The sequence below is a fragment of the Heterodontus francisci genome, chromosome 32 (genome assembly GCF_036365525.1).
Source record: "Heterodontus francisci isolate sHetFra1 chromosome 32, sHetFra1.hap1, whole genome shotgun sequence".
Lineage (NCBI taxonomy): Eukaryota > Metazoa > Chordata > Chondrichthyes > Heterodontiformes > Heterodontidae > Heterodontus > Heterodontus francisci.
In genome coordinates this window covers 2,385,654-2,409,754 of record NC_090402.1, presented here as the reverse complement: position 1 = coordinate 2,409,754, position 24,101 = coordinate 2,385,654, and the positions used below count along the sequence as shown (strand labels likewise).

General features: G+C 46.1%; 1 protein-coding gene across 6 annotated transcripts in view; it reads left to right on the top strand.

Moving 5' to 3' along the window:
- The first annotated feature begins 138 nt into the window (after positions 1-138).
- LOC137347545 (bromodomain-containing protein 3-like) overlaps positions 139-24,101 on the top strand; it is a 78,468-nt gene continuing 54,505 nt past the window's right edge. For 3 of the 6 annotated variants that reach the window (XM_068012014.1, XM_068012013.1, XM_068012009.1), the window contains exons 1-5: positions 139-242; positions 3,830-4,139; positions 16,800-16,937; positions 21,773-21,902; positions 22,760-22,959. In XM_068012014.1, the coding sequence (XP_067868115.1) occupies positions 3,906-4,139; positions 16,800-16,937; positions 21,773-21,902; positions 22,760-22,959 (702 nt within the window). In that variant the 5' untranslated portion in view covers positions 139-242; positions 3,830-3,905. The other 3 variants (XM_068012012.1, XM_068012010.1, XM_068012015.1) reach the window with 3 other exon arrangements.

Genomic DNA, 24,101 nt, shown 5'->3' with positions numbered 1-24,101 from the left:
TCCCACTTCTTCCAGTGCTGAAACCCGCGTTGGGGGGGGGCTGAGCTTGCTCGGCGGTGGCATGCTGGGAGTTGTAGTTCCCGCTCCCCCGCGTTGTCACTCGCTGTCCTCCGGCCCTGGGGCTCAGGGAAACTACAACTCCCAACAAGCGCCGCAAGGCCGCGCAGTCGCAGTGTCTGGGCGGCTCGGCGCCGCAGCGGAGGATGCTGGAGGATCGGTGACCGATTGTGTCCGTGGGCCAGGTAACCGAGCCGGGCAGGGGGACCGCGCCGGCCCGGGGATCCAGGCAGGGCAACCGGGCAGGGGGCCGGGGAAGGCTCTGAGTGGCGGGGCCGGCCTGGAGTTCCGCTCCGCCGCCATGAAGCCGGGGCTGAGGAGGCGCGGTTCCAGGACTGCCTGCCCCCGGCCTGGAGACTGGGAGCGGCCCGGCCCGGCCGGCCGGCGGCGGAGTTACCACCTCGGGGAGCGGCTGTAGGAAGACTCGGGGCTGGGAGAGGAACAGAGGCCGCTGCAGGCCTCACTGAACCGGGACAAAGTCCCCTGGCCGTGCCGTTCCAGTGTAAAGCAGCACAAGCTGCAGAGTGTGAGCAAACTTCTCAGCTATTGACTCCTCTCCTAGCAGTGGGTTTGGTGACAATTTGCAGATTTAATTTTCCCAAGTTGAATCAGGGCCACTAATTTACAATGAGTGAAGAAGTCACATTCCATGCTTATTATGTAAAGTACGATGATTTTTAAAAACTGATGCTTTGAGATCCCATTCTATTATTACATTCAGTTTTCTATGTAAACTGTTAGTGATTATATCGATTTTGCTCTGTGGCTCCCTACTGTGCATTCATATCCCATCTTGAAAGGTAATAGAAATGAAATGAGAACTATTTTGCAATGTGTCACACTCCGTGTTTTACAATGAGGGTATCTTCTGGTGGGTTGTGGGGTATTGGATAGGTTATGGGGGGGTGTCTTGTGGGATTTTTGGTTTGTAGTAGTTTTGACATTGACTTCCACAGACTTCCTGGTGATGTGGTAAAGGACCCTGTGGTAAACAACAGCTTGCATTTATATAGCATCTCTAACAGCAAAACATTCCAAGGTGCTTCACAGATGATCAAAATCACTGCGTAAATATGAAGTTATTGTTGGGATGTGATGATGTAGTGTGTGGTGTAAATAATGTCAGATGCTCTTCATTAAGACACGTTTAGTTAGTTCTGTTTATTCACTGTGACTGGTTGCCATAGATTTTCTCATTTCCCAATAGTTGTTGTTTGGTTGTGTAGTGCATTACCTCACTTTCCACGGGCTGTATGATTCGTAACGGCAACATTGAGTTTGTGATCAAGTTATTTGTGTTGTCCTTCTGCATTCAGATTCTGTGAAATCTGTACTCGATAATTAGGGCTAATATGCCAAAAAACACTCTCAACCTAATGAATAAACCCAGTCTTTGTTTCTGACTTGTTTCCATTTGAATTTTGCCGGTGTCAACTTAAGACAGCAAATGTATTTTTTAAAATTCATTCGTGGGATGTGGGCGTCGCTGGCTAGGCCAGCATTTAATTCCCATCCCTAATTGCCCTTGACCTGAGTGGCTTGCTAAGTCATTTCAGAGGGCATTTAAGAGTCAACCACATTGCTGTGGGTCTGGAGTCACATGTAGGCCAGACCAGATAAGGACAGCAGATTTCCTTCCTAAAGGACATTGGTGAACCAGATGGGTTTTTACAGCAATCGACAATGGTTTCATGGTCATCATTAGACTAGCTTTTCAATTCCAGATATATTAATTGAATTCAATTTCACCATCTGCTGTGGTGGGAGTCAAACCTATATCCCCAAAGCATTCGCCTGGGCTCTGGATTACTGGTCCAGTGACATTACCACTAAGCCACCGCCTCCCCTAAATGTATCATCTATTTCTTTGAAAAATAGAATGGTTACAGCACAGACGGAGGCTATTCGTGCTGGTACTCTGCAAGAACAGCTCAGCTAATTCCACTCCCCTGAGCAATCCCCGGACCTTTGCAACTTTTTTCTCTTAAGCTGCTCATCCAATTCCCTTTTGAAAGCCGCGATTGAACCAGTCTCCGCCACGCTCTCAGGCAGTACATTCCAGATCCTAACCACTCGCTGCCTTCCTCATGTCAACATTGATTCTCTTGCCAACCACCTTAAGTCAATGTCATCTGGTTTTCGATCCTTCTGGAAATGGGAACAGTTTCTCTCTCTCTACTCTGTCCAGACCCCTCATGTTTTTAAACACTTCTATCAAATCTCCTCTCCAAGAAGAACAATCCCAGCTTCTCCAATCTATCCACACAACTGAATTCCCTCATCCCTGGAACCATTCTCGCAAATCTTCTCTGCATCCTCTCTAAAGCCCCACATCCCTCCCAAGGTGCAGTGCCCAGAACCAGACACAATTTAACAGGCGGCGCAGTGGTTAGCACCGCAGTCTCACAGCTCCAGCGACCCGGGTTCCGTTCTGGGTACTGCCTGAGTGGAGTTTGCAAGTTCTGCCTGTGTCTGCGTGGGTTTTCGCTGGGTGCTCCGGTTTCCTCCCACCACCAAAAGACTTGCAGGTTGATAGGTAAATTGGCCATTATAAATTGCCCCTAGTATAGGTAGGTGGTAGGAGAATATAGGGACAGGTGGGTAGGTGGTAGGAGAATATAGGGACAGGTGGGGATGTGGTAGGAATATGGGATTAGTGTAGGATTAGTATAATGGGTGGTTGATGGTCGGCACAGACTCGGTGGGCCGAAGGGCCTGTTTCAGTGCTGTATCTATAAATAAATAAAAAATAAATAAATAACCAGAGATTCTAACTGGGATTTGTGGTCAAGGATTTGGATAAGTTAGATAACCAGATTAAAAGCGCTCCTGGCTGGCTTCTCAGCCTTTTATGCTCAGTTTTGTGCATTTCCCCACAGGTATTACTGGCAGTGACCAGGAGCGGGAATCCTGACTGATCTATATTTCCCATTTCCTAATTCGAAGGTGCTGAGGACTGTTGCCGCGCCTCTCAGATTTATCCGGATTGGTATGGTGCAGCTGCTCTGGATCAGTCCTCAAGTCATCTTCCCCTTTCTGCAAGTGCTTGGGGTTATTTTGGGCACTTGGTATTTTACATTTTCTCATTGTGTAACCCTGTCAATGAATCACAAGGGAGTTAGTCCATGTGAGGTGATCCATATGGCAAAACCTCAACACTTAACTCCCGAGCCCTGATGACAGTTCCTGATCCTATGCACATCTCCAGTTATTTGGTGATTTTAAAAACTCATATGTTTCGAAGTGATCGTTAACTAAGATCTGTCGGGAGTGCCGAGTTCCCTGTCTCACTGACTCGGTCCCAGCTCTGTTTGTACATTAAAGAGAACTGCTGCTTCTAAACACCTGATGCCAGCACAGACTGAGTTTGCATTTGGTGGTGTGTAGTACATTATAGTATAAAGCCAGGATCTGCTGTTCTTGGAGCCTGGAAACACTGCTGTTCCCCACCGTGTATGTGAAAGTCAGTCACTTGTTGTGGTTCCCAAACAACACCTCACCTGCCAAAAAAAGCCTCACTGTGGGCAGAATAATTTACCAAGTTGTAATGTTACTCATTAGTGCTGTGCCTCGGGCAACACCATTTCCTAACACCATCCTTTAACCAGGTGTAGCGTGAATATCATGCTGTTTGCAGCATGTCCCTATTGGCACAGTCACGTGAGTTCACTGTTGCCTCCTCATGTTGGTCTTTAAGATGATGTAATGTATTTCAGGTCATTCCTGTTCCTGATTTGTCATCTTGTTCTAACACGGGCCTTTCTTTCCACAGATTGCACGGTGGGGGGAGAGTGGTGGCTGGAGATGGGCTGCATTGAGCCAAGAGGAGAGTCCAGAGGTTGCCATTGATGTGTGATGTGTTGTGGAGCCCACAGATGTCAGCAGCTGCTCCAGCTCCCCAGTCACTGGCCCCCATTGGGACAGTCATTGCTTCATCCCCAGAGGTTATGAACCCCAACAAGTCCGGGCGTGCGACTAACCAGCTCCAGTACATGCTGAAAGGGGTGGTGAAAACACTGTGGAAGCACCAGTTTGCCTGGCCCTTCCATGTCCCTGTTGATGCTAAGAAACTTAACTTGCCGGTAAGTCAGGCTCAAGCAGTGCTATTTGATAAATACAGTTGCCAATGTGAAAGAGATTGGTTAAAAGTGACACTGTGTTTATTTTTTGTGTATTCTGTTTAAAGCACTTATGACCCAATGGTTCAGTGGGTAGATGAAGCACCTCAGTACTGTGTTGATTGTGAGAGAAAGCTAGTTAGAAATAGAAAACAGATGGTAAGAGTTTCTATAAGTATTTAAAAAGGAAAAGTGTAACTAAAGTGAGCATTGGTGCCTTAGAGGGTGAGACTGGGGAATTAATCTTGGGAAGCAAGGAAATGGTGGAAGCGTTGAACAGGTATTTTGTGCATGTCTTCACAGCAGATGATATAAAAAAAAAATCCCAAGAGTATTTGAAAATCAAGAGACAAAAGGGAGGGAGGAACTTTCAACAATTACAATCACTAGGGAAAAGGTACTGGAAAAGAACAAAGAACAGTACAGCACAGGAACAGGCCATTCGGCCCCTCCAAGCCTGCGCTGATCTTGATGACTGTCTAAACTAAAACTTTCTGCACTTCCGGGGACCGTATCCCTCTATTCCCATCCTATTCATGTATTTGTCAAGATGCCTCTTAAATGTCGCTTTCGTACCTGCTTCCACCAACTCCCCCGGCAGCAAGTTCCAGGCACTCATCACCCTCTGTGTAAACAAAACTTGCCTCGCACATCCCCTCGAAACTTTGCCCCTCGCACCTTAAGCCTATGTCCCCTAGTAACTGACTCTTCCACCCTGGAAAAAGCTTCTGACTATCCACTCTGTCCATGCCACTCATACCTTTGTAAATCTCTATCATCTCGCCCTCCACCTCCATCGTTCCAGTGAAAACAATCCGAGTTTATCACAGAATCACCGAATAATACAGTGCAGAAGAGGCCCTTCAGCCCATCGAGTCTGCACCAATGCATTAAAGACAACTGACCTGTCTACCTAATCCCATTTGCCAGCACTTGGCCCATAGCTTTGAATGTTATGACGTGCCAAGTGCTCATCCAGGTACTTTTTAAAGGATGTGAGGCAACCTGCCTCTACCACCCTCCAGGCAGGGCATTCCAGACCGTCACCAACCCTCTGGGTAAAAAAGTTCTTCCTCAAATCCCCCTTAAATCTCCTGCCCCTCACCTTAAACGTGTGTCCCCTTTGTAACTGACCCTTCAACTAAGGGGAACAGCTGCTCCCTATCCACCTGTCCATGCCCCTCATAATCTTGTACACCTCGATCAGGTCACCCCTCAGTCTTCTCTGCTCCAGCGAAAACAACCCAAGCCTATCCAACCTCTCTTCACAGCTTAAGTGTTCCATCCCAGGCAACACCCTGGTGAATCGCCTCTGCACCCCCTCCAGTGCAATCACATCCTTCCTATAATGTGGCGACCAGAATTGCACACAGAACTCCAGCTGTGGCCTTACCAAAGTTCTGTACAACTCCAACATGACCTCCCTTCTTTTGTAATCGATGCCTCGATTGATAAAGGCAAGTGTTCCATATGCCTTTTTCACCACCCCTATTAACCTGCCCTTCTGCCTTCAGAGATCTATAGACAAACACGCCAAGGTCCCTTTGTTCCTCGGAACTTCCCAGTGTCAGGCCATTCATTGAATACTTCTGTGTCACATTACTCCTTCCAAAATGTATCACCTCACACTTTTCAGCGTTAAATTCCATCTGCCACTTTTCTGCCCATTTGACCATCCCATCTATATCTTCCTGTAACCTAAGACACTCCACCTCACTGTTAACCACTCGGCCAATCTTTGTGTCATCCGCGAACTTATTGATCCTACCCCCCACATAGTCATCTATGTCGTTTATATAAATGACAAACAATAGGGGACCCAGCACAGATCCCTGTGGTACGCCACTGGACACTGGCTTCCAGTCACTAAAACAGCCGTCTGTCATCACTCTCTGTCTCCTACAGCTAAGCCAATTTTGAATCCACCTTATCAAGTTACCCTGTATCCCATGTGCATTTGCTTTCTTGATAAGTCTCCCATGTGGGACCTTGTCAAAGGCTTTGCTGAAATCCATGTAAACTACATCAACTGCACTACCCTCATTTACACACCTGGTCACATGCTCAAAAAATTCAATCAAATTTGTTAGGCATGACCTCCCTTTGACAAAGCCATGCTGGCTATTCCTAATCAAAATTTATCCAACCTCTCCTCATAGCTAATACCTTCCAGACCAGGCAACATCCTGGTAAACCTCTTCTGTACCCTCTCCAGAGCCTCCACACGTAGTGTGGCGACCAGAATTGTACGCAATATTCCAAGTGTTCGCTAACTAAGGTTCTGTACAGCTGCAGCATGACCTGCCAATTTTTATACTCTATGCCCCGACCGATGAAGGCAAGCATGCCGTGTGCCTTCTTGACTACCTTATCCACCTGCATTGCCACTTTCAGTGATCTGTGGACCTGTACGCCCAGATCTCTCTGCCTGTCAATACTCGTAAGGGTTTTGCCATTTACTGTATACTTCCCACCTGTATTAGATCTTCCAAAATCCAATACCTCACATTTGTCCGGATTAAACTCCATCTACCATTTCTCTGCCCAAGTCTCCAACCGATCTATATCCTGCTGTATCCTCTGACAATCCTCATCACTGTCCGCAACTCCACCAACCTTTGTGTCGTCCGCAAACTTACGAATCAGACCAGCTACATTTTTCTCCAAATCATTTATATATACTACAAACAGCAATGGTCCCAACACTGATCCCTACGGAATACCACTAGTCACATCCCTCCATTCAGAAAAGCATCTTTCCACTGCTACCCTCTGTCTTCTATGACCAAGCCAGTTCTGTATCCATCTTGCCAGCTCACCTCTGATCCCGTGTGACTTCACCTTTTGTACCAGTCTGCCATGAGATACCTTGTCAAAGGCTTTACTGAAGTCCATGTCGACAACATCCACTGCCCTTCCTTCATCAATCACCTTCGTCACTTCCTCAAAAAACTCAATCACGTTAGAACAAAGAAAGAACAAAGAAAATTACAGCACAGGAACAGGCCCTTCGGCCCTCCAAGCCTGCGCCGATCCAGATCCTCTATCTAAACATGTTGCCTATTTTCTAAGGGTCTGTATCTCTTTTCTTCCTGCCCATTCATGTATCTGTCTAGATACATCTTAAAAGACGCCATCGTGCCCGCATCTACCACCTCCGCTGGCAACGCGTTCCAGGCACCCACCACCCTCTGCGTAAAGAACTTTCCACGCATATCCCCCCCTAAACTTTTCCCCTTTCACTTTGAACTCGTGTCCTCTCGTAATTGAATCCCCCACTCTGGGAAAAAGCCTCTTGCTATCCACCGTGTCTATACCTCTCATGATTTTGTACACCTCAATCAGGTCCCCCCTCAACCTCCGTCTTTCTAATGAAAATAATCCTAATCTACTCAACCTCTCTTCATAGCTAGCGCCCTCCATACCAGGGAACATCCTGGTGAACCTCCTCTGCACCCTCTCCAAAGCATCCACATCCTTTTGGTAATGTGGCGACCAGAACTGCACGCAGTATTCCAAATGTGGCCGAACCGAAGTCCGATACAACTGTAACATGACCTGCCAACTCTTGTACTCAATACTCCGTCCGATGAAGGAAAGCATGCCGTATGCCTTCTTGACCACTCTATTTACCTGTGTTGCCACCTTCAGGGAACAGTGGACCTGAACACCCAAATCTCTCTGGACATCAATTTTCCCCAGGACTTTTCCATTTACTGTATCGTTCACTCTTGAATTGGATCTTCCAAAATGCATCACCTCGCATTTGCCCTGATTGAACTCCATCTGCCATTTCTCTGCCCAACTCTCCAATCTATCTATATTCTGCTGTATTCTCTGACAGTCCCCTTCACTATCTGCTACTCCACCAATCTTAGTGTCGTCTGCAAACTTGCTAATCAGTCCACCTATACTTTCCTCCAAATCATTAATGTATATCACAAACAACAGTGGTCCCAGCACGGATCCCTGTGGAACACCACTGGTCACACGTCTCCATTTTGAGAAACTCCCCTCTACTGCGACTCTCTGTCTCCTGTTGCCCAGCCAGTTCTTTATCCATCTAGCTAGTACACCTTGGACCCCATGCGCCTTCACTTTCTCCATCAGCCTGCCATGGGGAACCTTATCAAACGCCTTACTGAAGTCCATGTATATGACATCGACAGCCCTTCCCTCATCAATCAACTTTGTCACTTCCTCAAAGAATTCTATTAAGTTGGTAAGACATGACCTTCCCTGCACAAAACCATGTTGCCTATCACTGATAAGCCCATTTTCTTCCAAATGGGAATAGATCCTATCCCTCAGTATCTTCTCCAGCAGCTTCCCTACCACTGACGTCAGGCTATAATTACCTGGATTATCCCTGCTACCCTTCTTAAACAAGGGGACAACATTAGCAATTCTCCAGTCCTCCGGGACCTCACCCGTGTTTAAGGATGCTGCAAAGATATCTGTTAAGGCCCCAGCTATTTCCTCTCTCGCTTCCCTCAGTAACCTGGGATAGATCCCATCCGGACCTGGGGACTTGTCCACCTTAATGCCCTTTAGAATACGTTAGTGAGATACGACCTCCCCTTCACAAAACTATGCTGCCTCTTGCTAATAAGTCCATTTGTTTCCAAATGGGAGTAAATCCTGTCCCGAAGAATCTTCTCCAATAATTTCCCTACCACTGACGTAAGGCTCACCGGCCTGTAGTTTCCTGGATTATCCTTGCTTCTGAAAAAAAGGAACAACATTGGCCATTAGAAAACTTTTAGAACTAAAGGCTGACAAGTCCCCTGGACCTCTTGGCCTGCATCCTAGGGTTTTAAAAGAAGTGACTGCAGAGATATTAGATGCACTGGTTGGGATCTTCCAAAATTCCCTGGATTCTGGAAAGATCCCAGTTGATTGGAAAATCATAATGTAACACCCTGTTCAAGGAAGGAGGAAGACAGAAAGCAGGAAACTGTAGATCAGTTAGCCTAACATCTGTCATTGGGAAAATGCTGGAATCCATTATTAAGGAGCTAGTAGCAGGACATTTAGAAAATCATAATACAATCAGGCAGCATCAACACGGTTTTATGAAAGGGAAATCGTGTTTGACTAATTTGCTAGAGTTCTTTGAGGAAGTAAGAAGCAGGGAGGATAAAGGGGAACCTGTAGATGTGGTGTACTTGGACTTCCAAAAGGCATTTGATAAGGTGCCACATCAAAGGTTACTACACAAAATAAGAGCTCATGGTGTAGGGGGAAACATATTAGCATGGATAAAGGATTGGTTAGTTAACAGGAAGCAGAGAATAGGGATAAATGGATCTTTTTTGGGTTGGCAAGCCATTACTAGTAGAGTGTCACAGGGATCAGTGGTGGGGCCTCAACTATTTACAATCTGTATCAATGACTTGGATGAAGGGACTGAATGTATGGTAGCTAAATTTGCTGATGACACAAAGATAGGTAGGAAAGTAAAAGCAAAATACTGCGGATGCTGGAAATCTGAAATAAAGACAGAAAGTGTTGGAAATACTCAGCAGGTCTGGCAGCCTCTGTGGAGAGAGAAACAGGGTTAACGTTTCAGGTCTGTGACCTTTCATCAGAACCAGTTCTGATGTTAAGTAGGAAAGCAAGATGTCAAGAGGACATAAAGAGTCTACAAAGGGATTTAGAAAGGTTAAGTGAGTGTGCAAAAATCTGGCCAATGGAGTATAATGTGGGAAAGTATAAACTTGTCCATTTGATTGGAAGAATAGAAAAGCAGTATTTTCTTTAAATGGAGAGAGATTGCAGAACTCTGCGGTACCGAGGGATCTGGGTGTCCTGGTACATGAATCACAAAACGTTTGTGTGCAGGTACAGCAAGTCATTAGGAAGGCAAATGGAATGTTGGTCTTTATTGCAAGGGGGAATCCAGTATAAAAGTAGGGAAGTGTTGCTGCAGCTGTACAGGGCCTTATTTAGACCATATCTGGAGTACTGTGTACAGTTTTGGCCTCCTTACTTAAGAAAGGATTTAATTACATTAGAAGCAGTTCAGAGAAGGCTCACTAGGCTGATTCCTGGGATGAAGGGGTTATCTTGTGAGGAAAGGTTGAACAGGTTGGGCCTATACCCATTAGAGTTTAGAAGAATGAGAGGTGATCCTATTGAAGCATATAAGATCCTGAGGGGACTTGACACGGGATGCCCAAAGGATGTTTCCCCTTATGGGGGAGTTTGGAACTAGGGGACACAGTTTAAAAATTAGGGATAAAAACAAGAAATGCTGGAAATACTCAGCAGGTCTGGCAGCATCTGTGGAGAGAGAAACAGAGTTAACGTTTCAGGTCAGTGACCCTTCATCAGAACTGGCAAAGGTTAGAAATGTAATAGGTTTTAAGCAAATAAAGCGGGGGTGGGGCAAGAGATAACAAAAGGGAAGATGTTAATAGGACAGAGGGTCACAGAGAATAACTGACCAGAAGGTCATGGAGCAAAGGCAAACGGTATGTGTTGAAAGACAAAGCGTTAGTGCAGAGAGGGTGTTAACGGATAGAAAAATGAACAGCCCTGACCCAAGGCACAAACGTGAAAAAAAACAGTGGGCAGGCACATGGTAAGACAAATGAATGATGAAACAAACTAAAATAAAACAAAAAGAAAAAAGTAACTAAAAATAAAAATGGGGGGGGGTGGCCTGTCATGTTCTGAAATTATTGAACTCAATTAGGGGTCTCCCTTTTAAGATTGAGATGAGAAATGTTTTCTCTGAGGGTTGTTAGTCTGTGGAATTCTCTCCCCAGAGAGCAGTGGAAGCAGGGTCATTAAATATATTCAAGTATATTCAAGGCTGAGTTAGACAGATTTTTGATAGATAAGGGAGTCAAGGGTTATGGGGGGCAGACAGGAAAGTGGAGTTGAGGCCACAATCAGATCAGCCATGATCTTATCAAATGGTGGAACAGGCTCAAGGGGCCGAATGGCCTACTCCTGCTCCTAATTTTTGTGTTGAGTTACATGGGTGATTCATCGTTCCAACCACCACCATGCCCTCCCCCCCCCCCCCCCCACCCCCCAAAAAAACCTCTGTTCTGTGTTTGTTCATCTCAGGTACAGGGGAGGTACAGTGAGTGATAATTGGCCTCTGTGCCTGCAGGTCAGAGAGAGGGGAAATCACGCAGGGTTCCTGCTTCTGATCACTGTCAAGTGTTCCCTTGGTTAGAGAGAGGGGGAAAATCAGCCATGGTTTCTGCTCCTGATCACTGACCCCTGGTTAATTTTGGTTTTGTGTCCAGTGGATTTAAACTGAGCATCATGTGGTCAGACAGTTGCTACTCTCAGTTCTAGAGAGAGGGGAAATCATGCAGGGTTCCTGCTCTGATCACTGTCCAGTGACCCCTGGGTTAGAGAAAGGGGAAATCAGCCAGGGTTCCTGCTCTGATCACTGTCCAGTGACCTCTGGGTTAGAGAAAGGGGAAATCAGCCAGGGTTCCTGCTCTGATCACTGTCCAGTGACCCCTGGGTTAGAGAAAGGGGAAATCAGCCAGGGTTCCTGCTCTGATCACTGTCCAGTGACCTCTGGGTTAGAGAAAGGGGAAATCAGCCAGGGTTCCTGCTCTGATCACTGTCCAGTGACCCCTGGGTTAGAGAGAGGGGAAATCAGCCAGAGTTCCTGCTCTGATCACTGTCCAGTGACCCCTGGGTTAGAGAAAGGGGAAATCAGCCAGGGTTCCTGCTCTGATCACTGTCCAGTGACCCCTGGGTTAGAGAAAGGGGAAATCAGCCAGGGTTCCTGCTCTGATCACTGTCCAGTGACCCCTGGGTTAGAGAAAGGGGAAATCAGCCAGGGTTCCTGCTCTGATCACTGTCCAGTGACCTCTGGGTTAGAGAAAGGGGAAATCAGCCAGGGTTCCTGCTCTGATCACTGTCCAGTGACCCCTGGGTTAGAGAAAGGGGAAATCAGCCAGGGTTCCTGCTCTGATCACTGTCCAGTGACCTCTGGGTTAGAGAAAGGGGAAATCAGCCAGGGTTCCTGCTCTGATCACTGTCCAGTGACCCCTGGGTTAGAGAGAGGGGAAATCAGCCAGGGTTCCTGCTCTGATCACTGTCCAGTGACCCCTGGGTTAGAGAGAGGGGAAATAGTCAGTGACTACTGCTGCAAAGTGCAGGGCGCACAGGATAGGGGATAGAATAATCAGGGATGGAGGTGAGGCAAGTGCCCATGTGGATAACTGATAAAAAGGTGATCAAAAAGAATAATGGGATCTTGGGAATCATTACAAGAGATGAAGAATATAAAAGGAAGGCAATGTCACTGCAGTTTCACAGGCCCTTGGCAGACCTGTTAGGGAATTCTGTGTTCATTCTGATATCCCACTTGTGGAAGGATGTACTTGCCTTGGAGAAAGCCCAGTGATGATTCACCAGGTGGATGCCTGGGACTATAAGGACTGAGTTAGGATGAGAGACTGCTTTATTCTGGTGTATGTTCTGGGTGATCTGACTGAGGATTGACAGGGTAGATGGGACAATCCTTTCCTTTAGTTGCAGAGCTAAGAACAAGAGGGCAGAAGCTCGGAATTCCAACTGAGTTGCTTAAAAGCAAATCCAGAGAAAAACATCTTCACGCAAGGGGCTGTGACGTTGTGGGGCATGGTAGCAGGAGCCTGGATAGAGAATCATGTGAGATGTTACAAAGGAAGATGGATAGTTACTTGAGAGGTAAGGCTATGGAAAAAAGTTTTCTATGGGAGTTGGAGCTGCTACAGCCTGGTGCAATAAATAGTGCTGTGGCCCTGATCCTATAATGTGTTGAAGTTGCTGGGAGCAGGGGTATTAAAATGTAAAATCACGTGAGCTGAGGAATAGTATTGGAAACTCCTACCCCATCGAGGAGGTTGTTGATTGACCTGAAACGTTAACTCTGCTTTTCTGTCCACATTTGCTGCCTGACCTGCTGAGTGTTTCCAGCATTTTCTCTCTTTGTTTCAGATTTCCAGCGTACGAAGTATTTTGCTTTTGTGTTTGAGTTGATAATGCTATCTGTACATAATTCGGAATATGTAGTAATCAGGGTCAGGGCTGGGACGGCTACTTAATTTTGGTTTTGTGTCCATTGGATTTAAACTGAGCATCATGTGGTCAGACAGTTGTTGCTCTGTGTAAGGATACTCTCAGTTCCAGAGAGAGGTGAGATAACTGAACCAATAGTAATTGGTTTGAGAGTTTGGACTGTCTTTGTTAAAGTAGCTGTACGAGGTGGGCCATTTATGCGGATAATAGTGAGACTAGTGCGTTTCTGGGAAGCTGATTTCTGCGTGGCTGAAAAGATAGTGCAGGAGAGCGGGCTTTCGTTTCCTGGATCACTGGGTCTGTTTCTGGTGAAGGTGGGACCTGTACAAGTTGGACGGGTTGCACCTGAACTGGAACGGGACCAACATCCTTGCAGGGAGGTTTGCTAGTGCTGTTGGGGGGTCGGTTTAAACTAATCTGGCAGGGGTATGGGATACAGAGTGGAGGTACAGTCGGGGGTGATGCACAGCCAAATATAGAAGAGAAACTAAGTCAGTCTGGAAGGCAGAGAAAATATAGACCTGTTAAGACACAAGCGAATAATGCAAGGCTGGATTGCATCTATTTTAATGCAAGGAGTCTTACAAGTAAGGCAAATGAATTGAGGGCTTTGATTAACACATGGGAATATGATATTGCTATCACAGAGACATGGTTGAGGGAAGGGCAGGACTGGCAGCTTAATATTCCAGGGTATAGAATCTTAAGGTGGGGGGGGGGTGGTGGGAGGGGGTTGGGGAGTGGTGTAAAAAAGGAGGTGGCATTGCACTGTTGATCAAGGAGTCAATTATTGCAGTAAGGAGGGATGATATCTGAGAAGATTCCTCAAATAAGGCCATATGGGTAGAACTTAAAAACAAAAAAAGGGGGCAATCACTTTGCTGGGAGTGTACTACAGGCCTCCAAACAGTTAGGGAGAGATAGGGGAGCAGATATGTAGGCAAATCTCAGAGCTGTAAAAATAATAGGGTAATAATAGTAGGGGATTTCAATTTCCCCAGTATTAACTGGGATAGTCTTAGTTCAAAAGGCTGCAAGGGGGCAGAAGTCTTAAAGTGCATCCAGGAGACCTTTTTGAGCCAGCACGTAGAAAGTCCGACAAGAGAAGGGGCGGTACTGGACCTAATCTTAGGGAATGAAGCCGGACAAGTGGTAGACGTGTCAGTGGGGGAGCATTTTGGGGATAGTGACCATAACTCTAAGATTTAAGGTAGTTATGGAAAAGGAGAAAATAAAGGAATTGGATTGGGGGAATGCCGATTTCAATATGATAAAACAGGATCTGGCCAAAGTGGAATGGGAGCAGCTACTTGTAGAAAAGTCTACATAAGACCAGTGGGAGTCATTCAAAAAGGAAATAGCGAGAGTTCAGAGCCAACATGTTCCCGTAAAGGTGGAGGGTAGGACCAATAAGTCCAGGGAACTGTAGATGTCAAGGGATCTAGAGGATTGGATCAGGAAAAAAAGGAAGCTTATGGCAGATTCAGAGGGCTGAAAACAGCAGAGGCCCTAGAGGAGTATAGAAAGTGTGGGGGGATACTTAAAAAAGTAATTAGGAGAGCGAAGAGGCATGAACAAACACTGGCGGGCAAGATAAAGGAAAATCCCAAGGCGTTTTATAAGTATATTAAGGGTAATAGGATAACCAGGGAAAGAGTAGGGCCCATTAGGGACCAAAGTGGCAATCTGTGTGTGGAGCCGGAGGATGTAGGTGAGGTTTTAAATGATTACTTTCATCTGTGTTCATTGTGGAGAAGGACGATGTAGGTTTAGAGATCGGGAGGGGGATTATGATATACTTGAACATATTAGCATTGAAAGGGAGGAGATATTAGTGGTTTTAGCGGGCTTAAAAGTAGATAAATGCCCAGGCCCAGATGAGATGTATCCCAGGCTGCTATGTGAGGCAAGGGAGGAAATTGCAGGGGCTCTGACACAAATTTTCAAATCCTCTCTGGCCACAGGAGAAGTGGCTGGGGACTGGAGGACAGCGAGTGTGGTACCATTGTTCAAGAAAGGTAGTAGGGATAAACCAGGTAATTACAGGCCGGTGAGTCTAACATCAGTGTTAGGGAAACCATTGGAAAAAATTCTGAGGGACAGGATTAATCTCCACTTGGAGAGGCAGGGATTAATCAAGGATAGTCAGCGTGGCTTTGTCAGGGGGAGATCGTGTCTAACAAATTTGATTGAATTTTTTGAGGAGGTAACTAGGTATGTAGATGAGAGTAAAGCAGTTGATGTAGTCTACATGGACTTCAGTAAGGCTTTTGATAAGGTCCCGCATGGGAGATTGGTCAAGAAGGTACGAGCCCATGGGATCCAGGGCAATTTGGCAAATTGGATCCAAAATTGGCTTAGTGGCAGGAGGCAGAGGGTGATGGTTGAGGGTTGTTTTTGCGAGTGGAAGCCTGTGGCCAGTGGTGTACCGCAGGGATCGGTGCTGGGACCCTTGCTGTTTGTCGTCTACATTAATGATTTAGACGTGAATATAGGAGGTATGATCAGTAAGTTTGCAGATGACAGGAAAATTGGTGGTGCCGTAAATAGTGAGGCAGAAAGCCTTAGATTACAGGATGATATAGATGGGCTAGTAAGATGGGCGGAGCAGTGGCAAATGGGATTTAATCCTGAGAAGTGTGATGTGATGCATTTTGGGAGGACTAACAAGGCAAGGGAATATACAATGGATGGTAGGACCCTATGAGGTACAAAGAATCAGAGGGACCTTGGTGTACTTGTCTATAGATCACTGAAGGCAGCAGCACAGGTAGATAAGGTGGTTAGGAGGGCATATGGGTTAATTGCCTTTATTAGCTGAGGCATAGAATAAAAAAGCAGGGAGGTTTTGATGGAGCTGTATAAAATGCTAGTTCGGCCACAGCTGGAGTACTGTGTACTGTTCTGGTCACCACACTATAGGAAGGATGTGATTGCACTGGAGAGGGTGCAGAGGAGATTCACCAGGATGTTGCCTGGGCTGGAGCATTTCAGCTATGAAGAGAGACTGGATAGGCTAGGATTGTTTTCCTTAAAGCAAAGAAAGTTGAGGGGAGACCTGATTGAGGTATACAAAATTATGAGGGGCTTTGATTGGGTAGATGGGAAGAAACTTTTTCCCTTAGTGGAGCTGTCAATAACCAGGGGGCATAGATTTAAGGTAAGGGGCAGGAGGTTTAGAGGGGAGTTGAGGAAAAAAAATTTCACCCAGAGGGTGGTTGGAATCTGGAACGCACTGTGTGAAGGGGTAGTAGAGGCAGGAACCCTCACAACATTTAAGAAGTATTTAGATGAGCACTTGAAACGCCATAGCATCAGGGCGATGGGCCAAGTGCTGGAAAATGGGATTAGAATAGATAGGCTTGATGGCCAGCACGGACACGATGGGCCAAAGGGCCTGTTTCTGTTCTGTATAACTCTATGGTGTAAGATTAGTGGACGGATGGGTGGAGGGTGGAAGGCCAGCAGGCAGACATGAGGCTCATGGGAGCGAGGTTATGAGGGTAATGTATTCACGTGCAAGAAATATATGCAGTTTTCTCGTAGGACTTTAAATCATTTCCTGAATAATCTTACTTGCAGGATTATCATAAAATTATCAAGCAGCCCATGGACATGGGGACAATAAAGAAAAGGTTAGAGAACAACTATTACTGGAGTGCGAGTGAATGCATGCAGGATTTTAACACTATGTTTACCAACTGCTACATCTACAACAAGGTAATGCATCCACAATATCAAGTCTTTATATATGTTCACATTTCCTGTCGGTCAAACCGCCTCTCATCCCATGCCCTTCCTGTCAATCACCCTACCCTAATAATGGAAATAATGGAGGTGTGTAAGAAGGGCACTGCAATTATCATGGGTGATTTTAATGTGCATATAGACTGGACAGATTAACTTGGCAAGGGCAACATGGAAGACAAATTTGTAGAGTGCATCAGGGATTGTTTCTTTGAACAATACGTTGCAGAACCTACCCAGGAACAGGCTATTTTAGATTTGGTATTGTGTAATGAGGTGGGATTAATAAGAGATCTCGTAGTTAGGGATCCTCTAGGGGGAAGCGATCATAACATGGTAGAATTTCAAATTCAGTTTAAGGGTGAGCAGCTCTGGTCTCAAACCAGTGTCTTCAACTTAAACAAGGGCAATTACAGAGGTATGAAGAAAGAGTTGTCTAAAGCAGGCTGGGAAAATAGACTACGGGGAAGTCAGTAGATGAGCAGTGGCAGACTTTTAAGCAGGTATTTCATAACACTCAGCAAATATTTATTCCAGTCAGAAGGAAGGACTCGATGAGAAGGATAAACCACCCATGGATAACAAAGGAAGTTAAGGAGAATATCAAATCAAAAACAAAGGCGTACAAAGTGGCGGAAACTAGTGGTAGGCCAGAGGATTGGGATTATTTTAGAAACCAGCAGTGGATGACTAAAAAAACTAATGAAGAAAATTGATTCTGAGAGTAAATTGGCAAGAAATATAAGTACAAACTGTAAGAGCTTCTACGGGTATATAAAAATGAAGAGAGTAGCTAAAGTAAGTGTGGGACCCTTAGAGAATGAGACGGGAAATTAATAACAGGGAAAAGCTTTAGAGAGGGTGCAGAGGAGATTTACCAGGATGCTGTCTGGACTGGAGGGCATGTTTAGTTTAGTTTAGAGATACAGCACTGAAACAGGCCCTTCGGCCCACCGAGTCTGTGCCGACCATCAACCACCCATTTATACTAATCCTACACTAATCCCATATTCCTACCACATCCCCACCTATCCCTATATATTTCCCTACCACCTACCTATACTAGGGGCAATTTATAATGGCCAATTAATCTATCAACCTGCAAGTCTTTGGCATGTGGGAGGAAACCGGAGCACCCGGAGGAAACCCACGCAGACACAGGGAGAACTTGCAAACTCCGCACAGGCAGTACCCAGAATCGAACCCGGGTCCCTGGAGCTGTGAGGCTGCGGTGCTAACCACTGCGCCACTGTGTCTTGTGAAGAAAGGTTGAGGGAGCTAGGGCTTTTCTCATTGGAGCGAAGAAGGATGAGAGGTGACTTGATAGAGGTGTACAAGATGATGAGAGGCATAGATAGAGTGGATAGCCAGAGACTTTTTCCCAGGGCGGAAAGGGCTATCACCAGGGGGCATAATTTTAAGGTGATTGGAGGAAGGTTTCGGGGAGATGTCAGAGGTAGGTTCTTTACACAGAGAGTGGTGGGTGCGTGGAATGCACTGCCAGCGGTGGTAGTAGAAGCAGATACATTAGGGACATTTAAGCGACTCTTGGGTAGGTACATGGATGATAGTAGAATGAAGGGTATGTAGGTAGTTTGATTTTAGAGTAGGTTAAAGGGTCGGCACAACATTGTGGGCTGAAGGGCCTGCACTGTGCTGTACTGTTCTATGTTCTCTGAAAAGGGAAATGGTAGGTAATTTAAACCAATATTTTTCATCGGTCTTCACAGTAGAGGACACTATAAACATCCCAACAATAATAGATGAGCAAGGTGTAAATGGGAGAGAGGAACTTGTAACAATCTCTATCAGGAGGGAAACGGTGCTGGACAAACTGATGGGACTAAAGGCAGACAAGTCGCCAGGACCTGATGGCCTGCACCCAAGGGTTTTAAAAGAAGTGGCTGCAGAGATAGTGGAGGCATTGGTCGTAATATACCAAAACTCGCTGGATTCCGGGAGGGTACCAGCGGATTGGAAAGCCGCTAATGTGACGCCCCTATTCAAGAAAGCAGGAAACTATAGACCAGTTAGCTTAACATCTGTCATTGGGAAAATGCTAGAGTCCATTATTAAGGAAGAAATAGCAGGACATTTAGAAAAACATAATGCAATCAAACAGAGCCAACATGGTTTTATGAAAGGGAAATCATGTTTGACAAACAAGCAAAGTTGATAAAGGGGAACCAGTAGATGTTGTGTATTTGGATTTTCAGAAGGCTTTCGATAAGGTGCCACATAAAAGGTTATTGCATAAAATAAGAGCTCAGGGTATTGGGGGTAATGTGTTGGCATGGATTGAGGATTGGCTAATGCACAGAAGGCTGAAAGTTGGGATTAATGGGTCTTTTTCAGGGTGGGAAGCCATAACTAGTGGGTGCCACAAGGATCGGTCCGAGGGCCTCAGCTATTTACTATCTATATTAATGACTTAGAGGAAGGGACAGAGTGTAGTGTATCCAAATTTGCTGACGATACAAAAATAGGTGGGAAGGCATGTTGTGATGAGGACACAAAGAATCTGCAAAGGGATATAGATAGGTTAAATGAGTGGGCAAAAACTTGGCAGATGGAGTTCAATGTGGGAAAGTGTGAGGTCATCCACTTTGGTAGGAAGAATAAAAAGGAAGATTATTATTTAGATGGAGAAAGACTACAAAATACTGCAGTGCAGAGGGATCTGGGTGTTCTTGTACATGAAACACAAAAAGTTAGCATGCAGGTGCAGCAAGTAATTAGGAAGGCAAATGGAATTTTGGCCTTTATTGCTCGGGGGTTAGAGTTTAAAAATAGGGAAGTCTTGTTACAACTGTACAGGGTGTTGGTGAGGCCACACCTGGAATACTGTGTACAGTTTTGGTCCCCGTATTTAAGGAAGGATATACTAGCATTGGAAGCAGTTCAGAAAAAGTTCACTAGATTAATTCCTGGGATGAAGGGGTTGTCTTATCAAGAATGGCTAAACAGGTTAGGCCTTTATTCATTGAAGTTTAGAAGAATGAGAGGTGATCTTATTGAAACATATAAGATCCTAAGGGGTCTTGACAGGGTCGATGTTGAGAATCTGTTTCGACTGGTGGGGGAATCTTGAACTAGGGGACATAGTTACAGAATAAGGGGGCACACATTTAAAACTGAGATGCAAAGGAACTTCTTCTCTCAGAGGGTGGTGAATCTCTGGAATTCTCTAGCTCAGAGAGTTGTGGAGGCTGGGTCACTAAATGTATTTAAGGAGGAGGTAGACAGATTTTTGAAATCTCGGGGAGTCGAGGGTTATGCGGAGCAGACCCGAAAGAGGAGTTGAGGCCTGGGACAGATCAGCCATGATCTCATTGAATGGCGGGGCAGGCTTGAGGGGCTGAATGGCCTACTCCTGCTCCTATTTCTATGTGCTTATGTACCCCCACCCATTTTAATCTGGCCTCTCCTAAGAACAGGAGTGGTTGCATAGTGGTTATGTTACATGACTAGTAAGTTAGTTAACTAGTCGTGTTCTGGACCAATGATCTGGACACATGAGTTCAAATCCCACCACAGCAGCTAGGGATTTAAAATTTTGTTAATTAAATAACTCTGAAATAAAAAGCTAGTCTCAGTAATGGTAACCATGAAACTACCAGATTGTCGTAAAAACCCATCTAGTTCATTACTGTTGTTTAACAAAAGAAACTTGCTGGCCTGGGCCTGTATGTGACTCCAGACCCACAATAATGTAGTCTTGACTTTTAACTGCCCTCTGTAATGGCCTAGCAAGCCACTCAGTTGTCATGAAGGCAGCTCACCACCACCTTGTTCAGGGAAATTGGGGATGAGCAATAAATGCTGGCCTTGCCCACAACCCAATAATGAATTTTTAAAAAAGGAGCTGGGGATTTACAAACTTCTGCCAATCTATTGAAACCTCATTCAACGATTAGCATTTAATTGACTTCAAGATGTTACAACTTGGATCACTTTCCCTTGGACTAACCAAGTTATGGCCTTAAAGGGACAGGCCAGGTAAATGCTGTAACCGTGGCAACTGTCCCACCACCTCCTGAGCATTTCTCAGCAGATTAAAGTAAGTGGCAAATAATGCGGGCCAGGGTGCATCACCATCTGATGAGGGAGGGACCCTTCTCAGAGAACCTGCCCTTCTCTTTCGGCTGCTGACACGCTGCCTGTTCGAGAACATCCCATTCTTTTTTCACGCTAGCTTGTGTTGTACATATCTCTCTAACATTCTGGAGAGTTAGAGTTCAGAGAAGCCGTGATTGTTGTCCTTAGAGCAGAGAAAATTACGGGAAGATTTAATAGAAATGTTTAAAATTATTAGGGGTTTGATAGAGTAAATAAGGAGAAACTGTTTCCACTGGCAGAAAGGTCGGTAACAAGAGGACACAGATTTAAGGTAATTGACAAAAGAAGCAGAGGAGGAGATGAAGAGAATTTTGTTTTACGTGAGTTGTTGTGATCTGGAACGCGCTGCCTGACAGGGCGGTGGAAGCAGATTCAACAGTAACTTTCAAAAGGGAATTGGATAAATACTTGAAAAAGGAAAAATTTACAGGGTTATGGTGAAAGAATAGGGGGAATGTGGCTGATTGGATAGCTCTTTCAAAGAGCTGGCACAGGCAAGATGGGCCGAATGGCCACCTCCTGTGCTGTATGATTCTATGAAATTGTTTCCCCTCCCCACAGCCCACTTCTTGCAGCGAATATGAGAGATTTTGTGGCAGGTGTCTTGTAATTTATGTCGTAGCCTTGCACCCTGACTCCGCTATCAGTCCCCATGCACATGACCTGTTGAACCCGCTCCTCTCTTGCAGCCCGGCGATGACATCGTGTTGATGGCACAGACCCTGGAGAAGATCTTCCTGCAGAAAGTCGCACAGATGCCCCAGGAAGAAGTGGAGCTGATGCCCTCAGTGCCAAGGGGCAAAGGTCGAAAGCAAACAGGTAGCTAAAGTTGTCCAGGTGCATGGTAATGAATGATTCAGGATTTAATTTGTAACCTGGGGTTCACATTAGTGGAGTATTTCCCCTCAGCCGTGGTCCCCCGGGCCGTACCAGCAAAGTCCCAGCTTTCAGTCCTGATCACTGCTGAGCCAATCGAACTCGGCAGCTGTGGGGTCTCAGACCCCCACCGCTTTCACGGAGGAGCAATCAATCAGCCAGGTTCCTTCTTGTGAGCACCGCCCAACGACTGCACAGGATTGAGCTTGGCTGTGATGCCCTCTGCGGAGGAATAACCCACAGATGGTCTCTGGGCTCTTGCATGAAGGAGGGACACGGGAGAGGTCATGGCGCATGCTCAGTGCGTATAAACTCTGTATCCCAACAAAAGGATGATGCTGTCAGCAGAAATGGGAAGAAAGCTGTTTTTCCTAAAGGGGAGTTGCTTTTTGAGCTGGGCCCAGGGTATCAATTTCTTTTCCTCTGTCATAGCAGAATGGGTTTTCAAAGCTTGTGGGTGGGTGACAGTGGGATAGCACCATGGCGAGTTTATCCTGTGCTTACCCAGGGAATGGATCTAACTCAGGTCAGTTCCCCGTGTTGGATTGGCCTCGCTGAGATCCTGCCGCTGAGCGAGCGCAGCTCGTGAAAAGCAGAACTCTCCCAAAGCCCGTGTGAAGCACCAGCTGCAGAAGGGAGGGATGGTGATATCGGGATACCAATTGCACCATCAGTGACTTTGACCCTGTACCAAAAGGCCCCAGGCACCTGTATACCCAATGTGTGTTTAAGTGTTGTCTAGTTTTGACTGGGGAGTTGCTCTGCTCCTTATCCGGTGTGCCGGTAATCTTTCTCTGCAGGAATGCAGCAGGTGGCGGCAGTGTCTTCAGCCAGCGAGCCAACGGCCTTCCCAGAAGCTCCTCCCACTGCCTCTCCAACTCCCATCATCATCTCCACTCCAGTGCCAACTGCCATGCCCACCCAGGTCACGGCAGCTGCTGCTCAGTCCTCCAGCCCGATGATGCCAGTAATTCCTCCACCGGCACAGCCGATCGCCAAGGTAATGGCCCCACTCCATGTCTGGCTGCGTTTATTGGCTGGTTAGTCAGCGTACAGTGATTGGCTGTCACCAGCCCTCTGCGCAGGCAGACAGAGTCTGGATTTAAAGCAGGATTTCTGTGTGTGATACTACTGCTACTGGCTTGCTTCTGTGAAGTGAGTGTTCCCCATGCAAACAGACGAGGAAGGTCTCTGTTTCAATCGCTGGTCTGTAGGCTGAGATGAGAGTTACAGGCTCAGAATGGGCGGCACAGTGGTTAGCACCGCAGCCTCACCGCTCCAGCGACCCGGGTTCAGTTCTGGGTACTGCCTGTGCGGAGTTTGCAAGTTCTCCCTGTGTCTGCGTGGGTTTCCTCCGGGTGCTCCGGTTTCCTCTCACAGCCAAAAGACTTGCAGGTTGATAGGTAAATTGGCCATTATAAATTGCCCCTAGTGTAGGTAGGTGGTAGGGAAATATAGGGACAGGTGAGGATGTGGTAGGAATATGGGATTACTGTAGGATTAGTATAAATGAGAGGTTGATGGTCGGCACAGACTCGGTGGGCCGAAGGGTCTGTTTCAGTACTGTATCTCTAAAAAAAAAAATAAAATAAATAAAATAAAAAAAATAAAAATGGGGTTGGTGTGGCTGATACTGTACAGAGTAAATTGAACGCAGGTGAGATAGAGAATGAGGAATCACGAAACTGATCCTATTCAACAGGTGCAATCTATTTGCTATGTGTGTGGATAAGAATAAAGACTGTCTGAAGGACAGCCAGAATGCGGGCCATGGTACCTTAGAGCTTGAGACTGTCCAGTGGTGGAGTGGAAGTGTAATGTGATAGTTGTAGGGAATTCAATAATTAGGACAAATAGCAGTCTTGGTAAGCCGATCGCGAGTCCTGCATTTTAAAAAATTTCATGGGATGTGGGCATCGCTGGCAAGACCAGCATTTGTTGCCCATCCCTAATTGCCCTTGACAACTGAGTGGCTTGCTAGACCATTTCAGAGGGCATTTAAGAGTCAGCCACATTGCTGTGGGCCTGGAGTCACATGTAAGCCAGATCAGATAAGGATGGCAAATTTCCTTCCCTAAAGGACATTAGTGAACCGGATGGGTTTTTACAACAATTGATGATTGTTTCATGGCACCATTACTG